Below are 9,069 nucleotides of genomic sequence, written 5' to 3'. Positions count from 1 at the left end.
GTTTGTTTCTGTTCCCAGTTTAAGATCCCTTCTGCTGCAGACAATTCTTTAAAATTATTTAGACACAGAAAAAAAAAATCCCCAGTAAAAGGGGTGTTGGGCAGTGTATCTACAGTGCACTGTCCAATTCTCTCAAGACTTTTCCAGTTTATCTTATTTAATAATTTCCTGGTGGCTGAATTACATAGAGGACACTTCAGTAAGTTATGTTCACATATGAATCAAACCAACCTGAATGTTAAAAGCCGACAGATGTGCAGAAATTGCAATGGTTAAGCTAGTGTTTCACGTTGACGTTTTTTAATTCTTTGTTTAACTACATGTTCTGTTCGTCCTTGATTCAGCTTCATTAAAGTAAACCAAATTGCTCATTTGAAGCAAGACATCTACTTGCTTGTCTACTTACAAATAGAAAACCATTCAGAAAGGTAGAAAAAAGAAAAATCACTTTATTCATTGTATTTACACATTTGTAGTTATCACTTAGACATTCTGCTCACAGTTTAAGGCACCTAAATGTTACAGCTTACTATATTCTAAGCACCATAGTACCTACACAAAGCATACTGCTTTTTGGCAATATTTGCTGGGTGGCGATACATATAACACTGTTCCCAGAGTACCATGTCTAAGTAAACAAGGACATTCTTCATGGAAATAAACCTTTTACAATAAAAATCAAGAACCAAAAACAAAGAAGAAATGTAAGAACGTTAAAAGAAAAAAATAATAAGGCATAGGAACTCAATTATGAATTCGCAATGTCTTTTCCTTTAAGTGTAAAGGAATGTTAAATACAATATTGTCCTATGTTGCTTCAAGTTCTCTTGCCAGAAGCTTGGAAATACAGGTTTGCTTTATTTATTTATTTTAATATATACACCCTTTACATTATTCATCTTTTTTATTCTCTTTGGGTGTAAGGAAGAACTCGGGACTGCTGATACATCTGTAGCTGAAGAGCTGGGGTACAGCCCCATAAAGGATATTGATGAATAGAAAGAGTGCTTTTGCTTCCTCGGGAACTCTGTATGTAAAAGGCGTCCTAGTGTGCAGGGAGGCCCCAATGTGGGCGAACTGAGCCTGTGGGAGGGAAACGGATATTCTGTTATTTAAACTTCCTAACAACATCGAGAAGGCAATTTCCCAACTAAGCACTCGTATATGCCATGCCTCATCTGATGGGTTGTGCTTTTATTACATGTACAGTTCCATCTGACCTCAGACTTCGTGCCAATCACACCTGGAGTCATTCCTCATTCCTAATGTTTTCGGCATACCGCGTTCGTGAATAATCAAATGACTTTGACGTGGGGTCAGCAAGGCAGGGGAGATGGGATAGGTGGGGGTGTTCAGTAGTACCACTGTCTGCCCTTTAAAGGCTGCCTGGAGCTCCAGGGTGTTTCACTTGGCTTAAGCAAAACTACATGATGTTATACCAGGGCATGCGTCTGCCAGGGACATGCATGCGCTACCATGTTTGAGGGCTAGGTTAAAGAAAATCACAAAAGCTTAAAGGAGTTAGCTTTGTCTTAACTGAGGCACAGTTTAACACAGCCTGGGATTTTGCTTGTGTTGGTTTATGCTGTCTGTAGTGAGGGTAGAAGGTATTGAACAGATAAATGAAGTGGCCTCACAGCTTACATTGTACAGAACATTGTACTGAGCCAGGGTAGTATTTATAGCACAGGCAGCTGCCATTTAGAGATAACATCATCCCTGCACAATGAAACAGGTCTCTCAGCTTTGACACCCACTGTTGTGTTCTGTTTTAGGCTTTGCAACTGTTACTCAAAAAATATATATTGTCAAATGCTCTAGGTTAGGAAAATAGTGTTTAGCATTGCCGAGTAGGTGACCTAATTTGTAATTTGAATATACAGAGAGCATCTACTTTAGTCGTGTCATTTTTATCTACTAAGAGTAGTGTTTAATATAGCAGTTACTTGTGGTTGTTTCATATATACAGAGTTCATTGAAAGATGCAGCACAAATCATTTTACACAGGTCTCAATCCAAAGCAAAATGTCATCACGACAAGATGCCTTGAAAAAAAGCCCAGGCTTCGATGTCAGCAGTCACACAGCAGATAACCAATTGCTTTGCATAATAAGTGTTACAGCCAGGTTTCCTATCCTGAAATTTAAAAAAGATGAAGGTGCCCTAACTGCTCTCAGTGGGGGCTCTGCATCCAAAAAAAGCAGGATTCAGTTAATTACAGCACTCTGCAGTTATGTGGGTCCTGAGAGACATAATGAGCTGTACATCAGATATAGGACTCCTTGAGCATTTGTCACATCCCGCAATGACTCGTTAAAAATAGCAACATCCAGAACATTCGTTTTAAAGAAAGCTCTTTACAGTATGCCATAGACTGTGTTCAAATACTGATGTACTGCTTTTCTTCAGGATCTGTTATGGATGCCACGCTGCTTGTACTATTGAGCCCTGCAGGACAACTGTCTAGGTATTTATTTTTGGTCGCTATGGGGTTTTACTCTTACACAAAACAAATTGGGATTTCCCTCATAGTGTTTACTATACTCTGCTATTTAATAGTCTTTTTAATGCATAACTTAAACATGTAAATAAGATTTTCACGAGTGTTTCCCCACGTTAAATCATTAATAGGAATTGCCAAGCGTGTTTTGTTGACTCTGCTCACCTGTGCCACTGCCCCAGCATGCACTAGTGCCAAGTCAGGGATCCAGCTGCAGCCAGGAACCACCAGACCATAGAGGGTTACAGTGTAATACGGGACAGAGTACAGCATGTTTACCAGCATCTGTCGGGACATAAATAGAATTATTACATTTTATGCCGTTTCACAATTGGTCGTCAATCAACTTTTTCGGTTTACCACTGCTTTCTCTCACTGGATTTAACTCCAAAACTAAACCTGGGCTGGACGATTCTGAACAAAAACAAAAACAATATTTTGGATGCATGGTTAAAAGTCCTGAACTCAACTATGAGGTGCAGTTATAGTTTCTACAGACATATGATGGACAATATTTGTGGCAGTGTGTGTGTGTGATACATACCTATACTTTATTTAGAACCTCTGCATACCAGCACAGTGGGGTAAATGTTCAGTGGGTGTCCCCTTCAGTCTCTGTGGACCATTTGTCTTATGCATGGTTTTCAAAACCATGTGCAAAAACAAACAACAAAAATAGCTTCTCCTTACCTGAATTCTGGGATAGGCTGTAGGATCTCTAAGGTACGGCTCATAGTCCTGCACATACTTCTGACACATTTCAGCGGGGCAATCCAGCACCACCTAAGAGAGGACTGGTGTTGTCAATGTCACATGAAACTCTACAGTCAGCAGAAACTCTGGAAAATGGAAATGCAGAATGCACACAATTACAAAACCTCAGTACAATTCAGTCGTCTCCCTGCCAAGTAGATTATTTTTATTATTTCTATTTTTGTCCAAAGGGTAGTCCCCGGAGTCAGGCCCACCGTGCATTGTTACAGTGTTAGAAAATAGTAAACAGTTGTTCTTCTATATCAAGTTTGACTTCTCATTTGTATGGTATCAGAGGAGCAGTGTGTTTATCATCAGTGGGCTCCTGTCAATTAATTTCTTGTTTTCTGTACACTCCATATGATCAATGCTACTGATTCAGGTTACTGTTTCTGCACAAAGCTTTTTAACAGACCTCTCAGAGGTTCTTGACAGGAAGAGAACCGGGGTAGTACACTGGCCTCACACCTTGCCTCTGTGGCCAGTGATGAAATATGCATGACTGACATACAGTACTCTCCCTGTCATTACCTGTCACTCAGCTTTCACCAACAATACACCCAGGAATAGCTAGTTAGTAAAGCCAAATAAACATCTGAGATGAAACAGCAGTAGAAAGGCACAGATCAAGTACCATGGGATAAGAGCAAAAAGAACAGAAAAAGCAGAACACCTGAAGTGCCAAAGATGTTTTGTTTTTTAAATTACTATATTTGTGGTCAGCTTTATTGTCAAGTCAAGTAAAAGTAACTATCTATTTTTTAAATGAATACCATAAGGATTTCATTGTAATTGTGTATATGGCTCTTCATTTCCTGAAATCCAGTGAGTTGCCATGACATTGCATTCTTACCAGGCCCCTAAAGATACAGAAGGCTGTGGCAGGAATGAGATAGAGGGTGAAGAGTAGATCCAAGGGTCTCTGCACCAGTCTTTTCCTGTGGTCTTCCTGAATGCCCTAAAATAAATATGTTCAGTGAGCTCAGTAGCAAATAATCTAATAAAACAACTGTGCTACCCACTCGTTTTTAGATGAGGATACATTTATGAAAATGGACACTCCTGGGAGCCTAGCAAGCTCTGACTGAAACATCCCAAGTACATTTCTGTGTGAAGATTTCTTTCAGCCGGGAAGCTTTCAAGGTGATTTCCCCCACAAGCAGGGATATGACTTTGACAGGGCACTGGCAGTGTCAGTGGGAAAAGTCTATTTTTAACAATACAGTTATACATTAAACATTAAAATGGGCAAATCAGTCAGAGTAGATTTCATTAAGCTTGAAGCATCACTTTACAAGAACTATGACTGTGCAAAACAGAATGACATTGTGATCCACCTCCAGTCTTCTCGTTTGAATTGTGCTCAGAAAAAAACGCCACCTTGCTAAGTCAGACTATTTAATTTGAGATTTAGCTGGAGTGTATATATATATACAATTATGAAATGTGAAAAGCAATACTATTTTCATACATAAATACTAAAAACCTTCAAAATGAAGTGGAGAAATCAAGTGAGGGCTGTTTATTTCATATGTATAGGTATATACACACACAAACATTTTAGATTATAGTTTTTTTTTTTACCATAGGCGAGGCTTCTCTTGCAGGTGGCTGACTGGCGATCCGAAAGCATGCCCACACCGACACAATTATATGCGGTGCATTCATAATGAAAGAAGGCCGCAGCTGTGTTCCATATTTCCCTAGAAAGAAAGCCAAAAGATTTGCCTCTCCTGACCCAGAAAGCACTGATGATGCATACTGTATGTCCATAAGCATGTAACAGAGAATACATATTCCAGAGAATATCCATAAAACAGCATTAGACTGCCTGGCTACAGCTTTAACACCTTTTTTTAATAACCTCCCTCATTTTAGGGGAAGTGTAAAGCTTGATATTTATCGTTATTTAATGTCTCCTATGTATTTAACTTTGTGAAATATGAATTGAATACCAATACTAATGATATATTCCATGCTGAACCATTATACAATGTTGTCTTATGATGTCTAATCTAGTTTGGTGGATTTGACTAATAAGGCCATTATTATTTTGAACAGGAAATAATTAAATTATGGTTTTCACACATTTTGCACAGTCAGCAGCTGGGATCTGCAGTTATTTACCATCCCTAAATTCTGCTTCTGTAAGTGGGAGTTTTTCTGAAGCACTATCTGGCATGTCAAGGGTTTCAATTTCCTTGTTTTGTTTCCTTACCAACTACATTTCCAGGTATGTAGACTATTAAACGCATTAGAAAGGACCCCATCCAATACAGGCCCATTGCTCTGTAGCTCTCCCTACCAAGAAAGAATTTGGTTAATAACACAGAAGACATTTTGTAAGGTCTATTCTGTTATTTTAAGTAATTAAAACAAATATAATCCAACATTTACACAATGAGTTAGTTGTGTAACACTGACCAAAAATCCATGCATTTTGCATTTACTGTAACAGCTTGTGGTTAAATAACTTCAATATTCTGTTATTTATCTGCACAGATTGGATTTATGATGGAAAAAGTGAAATATGGCTCTTTATCCTGCTGATTCAAAATGACGAGGCCCATACACATTTCAAGGTCAGGCACAGTTCAGCTGTTCAGTCTTGCCAAGATTACATAGTTGCACTAAGATAAAAATGGGCACAGCTGATTAAAAGCATGTTATCTTAAACCTTTTATTATAATAAGCTTGCAGTTTTCCTTATGTTATTGAATGCTGGACAGTAAACTAATGGGTTTCCATTACATCAAGAAAAATATGATATTTCCTAGCAATATTTTAAAAATGAATAATTTGAAACAGAAGAGAAGCTCACAAAATGTATGAGTAGAGGTTCTTACCCCCAGGTTATCGCTGCCACCATAACCAAATACATGAGATAGTGTGCACAGCCATCCCAGTAGCATATCATATGTCCATGAGCTGTGTTCATGTAAGGCTCCCCCTAAAAGATGCACATCAAGCATTTAAAATGTGACAGGAATTCACTCTCAGTCATCTTCTTACACACTGTATTTGAAAACAAAATTAATTTCCAAGCTTAGCAATGGTGCCATACATATTTTAGTTTTACAGACCATTATTAACTTTCACATCCCCCAGTTACTACCTCTTTTCACTTTATGTGGACAATCTTTTGCAGCTATTGAAATAAAAAAACATTGTCCTTGTTGTTAATTCTTCTCAGCCTACAATCTACTTTTTTCAAGATAAAGTGGTTTGTCAGGGGTCTTTAAACATAATTTTGAAATTGCTGCTCACCAATGTGGCACAAACTAAAAAATACATCCCAGCATGTGGTATAAATGTGGACATACACACAGAAAGGTAGTGTGAAATTATAACACTAGCTTAACTACTATTTGTAAAGTGCAATTTTCAGGATCTTTATTTATACACAAAAAATACTAATAGAAATACACAGATTCATAGTAAACCTTATTGAAAGAGACAGATTTTTCAGTAATAAAATGAAAGCCTACTGAGTTATATAATTGAGATGCATTTTGCAGAAATACACCAGCGATATTGAACAATTTAATGTGACATTTCAATCTTTGAAGATGTAGTTCACATTAACATCTCTCACTAAAGGCAAAGGTCTTTCATATTTCAAAGCATAAGCAAATCCAAGGTTAGTTACTGTACTTACCTCTTTTAAGTAAAAGGTCATGAATCCATCTATGATTCCATCCTGCTCCAGTCCTATAATTAGGTTCACTACACTCATAAACGCCAACACAGCATAAACTGGTAAAAGAAAGCACACACACACACAACAAAACAGATTGATAACCAACGTTTTAACACTGCACAAACCCAGGATGATAACTTTCAAACCCAATGTGGAAGGCATGAGCTGGGATTATTAACTGCTCAAATAACTAACCCATTCATCAGACGTTTTCAGTTACTTTCATTGATTAATGGACCTTTAACATGTATAATATTGAACTTCCTTTATTTTTTTCAGCTCTTCTTTTACTAAAAAGTGTGATCCTAAAGCACTGAATCAGTAACATAAGTGTTTCCAGTTTCAAATATTTGTTCAGACACCCCTGCTTTCTGGACTCATATTTCATTGAATCATCTAGGTAAACAAGGCTATATCTGTTTATCTAGAATGACACACATTTACCCTGATTAACTATTTTTCCAGAATCCTTTATCAATGTGAAAAAGATGTGGATAATGGTACCCACCCACCCCATACAAACCAAAAGGAGTAACTGGATGTTAAATTAAAGAATTTAAAGAACATTGAAGGAAGAGGTAAGACGACATACATCATTAGTTAATTACAAAAAATGTGCTGTTACCATAAAAAAGAGGATCTTTTGGTGCACTTCTTTTTAGCAGAATGCGTGCCAGGACAGCAATGACGAGCAAGATCAATGCAACAGCCACAATGACCGCTCCAGTGCTGAAAACAAACCATATTCGTCAGCGAATAAAGCAGATTGCAATATACAAAATCACAGTAGTATGTTGTATGCTGTAGCAGTTTAAGATTTAAAATAACCAACTAACCTGTGATTAACTTGTGTTAGTGGTCTGCGTGCTGATGTCACTATAAACCCGATTAACGGTCAACAGGATGCACTTCACCTCTCGTAGTAATAACACTTAGTTTATCTTGAATGTGAAAAACGAATTATGCAATATATTGCATTACAATACAATGCATACGTTTTTGCAAAAGGAAAGGGTTCACTCACCTGTTTGTGTGGATTAAAAAGTTAAACAGATAGGTGATAGGTATTGACAGCAAAGTCAACACAAAAACTCCGGTTCCAGCTGAAGCGTTCATAGCAGATATTTAAACTTCCGTATTTGTGAGACAGATGACTTCCTAGTCGTCCATTAATGGAAGTATTAATATTGATGATCATTCAAAGGTGGACGATGTGTGTCTGTGAACAGTGCGCTTTCCAATTGTTGCATGCGAGGAGACTGGTGTGCAGCTGCACTGCCTCCTTCACAAAGCAAGGATGTTAGTAAGATGTCGAGCTGACTTATAATATAGCCACTAAATGTTAATTTAAGTCTTCAGAGCATAAAGAACGGGTTTACGGCAGTGAACTTCATGGATCTGGAACGAAACTGCAAAAAGAAATAGGACGAGCAGCGGTGTTAACAGCGCACTCACTATCGCATTAACCAATGGTTTCCTGAGGCATCGAAACCAGGCGGAGATCAAGCCGTACGTCGCGTTCTCGTCGCGCAGATTCCCGCAGCTCTGCGCAGATCTGCGCCATCGCACCGATCCCATTGCTGTGGCGGTCTTGTTGCGCTAATTTGCGCAGTTCTGCACAGATCTGCAGCTTTACATCAAAAACAGTACACGAAAAGTGCAGATCTGTGCAGGATTGCGGAACTCAGCGCAACAAGACCGCAGTCATATACACACTCGTACACATACGTTGCGTCCCCTTTCTGAGGTGTAAAATTGATGTCGAAAGTATATCAAGCAACATAGGCAGAGAAGGGAGATTACATGCATGCACTGCATGTGTGTAAACCCCTGGAAACGATGTGGTGCAATGCTAAGGTTTGGACAAGTGGAGCCAAGACTTTGAAAGTCGTCCTAATTAAACGTTTTAATTCAAAAAGTGTTTTGTTCAGCATTTTAATCTTCCTCCAAATGTATCCAACGTGTTTTGTTTTTTTAATAGTAATAATTATTGTTATAATTCTTATTTTGGTCCCACCTACACAGTTAAACTCAGTAGGATATCTCAGTAGGGGAGTGAACAAGTGGCAAGTTTACACCAGTGTTGTTACTGTTATGGCTGTTTCTGTGTAGTGTA

General features: G+C 38.2%; 1 protein-coding gene across 1 annotated transcript; it reads right to left on the bottom strand.

Annotated features, from left to right (window-relative positions):
- Positions 1-429: 429 nt before the first annotated feature.
- Positions 430-8,738, bottom strand: LOC136748042 (transmembrane 6 superfamily member 1). The gene is made up of 10 exons (XM_066701468.1): positions 7,978-8,738; positions 7,579-7,682; positions 6,912-7,009; positions 6,100-6,203; positions 5,472-5,554; positions 4,838-4,956; positions 4,107-4,211; positions 3,191-3,283; positions 2,666-2,785; positions 430-1,083 (listed from the first exon to the last, which is right to left on the bottom strand). Exons 1-10 carry the CDS (start codon positions 8,067-8,069, stop codon positions 892-894), a joined length of 1,110 nt encoding a protein of 369 aa, XP_066557565.1. The 5' UTR covers positions 8,070-8,738; the 3' UTR covers positions 430-891.
- Positions 8,739-9,069: the final 331 nt, after the last annotated feature.

The sequence above is a fragment of the Amia ocellicauda genome, chromosome 4, assembly GCF_036373705.1.
Source record: "Amia ocellicauda isolate fAmiCal2 chromosome 4, fAmiCal2.hap1, whole genome shotgun sequence".
In the NCBI taxonomy this organism is placed as follows: Eukaryota; Metazoa; Chordata; class Actinopteri; order Amiiformes; family Amiidae; genus Amia; species Amia ocellicauda.
The sequence above is the reverse complement of the archived record's forward strand: the minus strand, read 5'-3'. Positions and strand labels throughout refer to the sequence as shown.

Bases quoted from the DNA above. Each gene is read 5' to 3' on its own strand.
- LOC136748042 (XM_066701468.1), bottom strand. From the start codon at position 8,069: ATGAACGCTTCAGCTGGAACCGGAGTTTTTGTGTTGACTTTGCTGTCA. The intron at 4,212-4,837 runs GTAAAAAAAAAA...TATTTATTTTAG, and splicing joins CAAGAGAAGCCTCGCCTATG to GGCATTCAGGAAGACCACAG. The intron at 2,786-3,190 runs GTAAGGAGAAGC...ATGTCCCGACAG, and splicing joins CAGCCTATCCCAGAATTCAG to ATGCTGGTAAACATGCTGTA.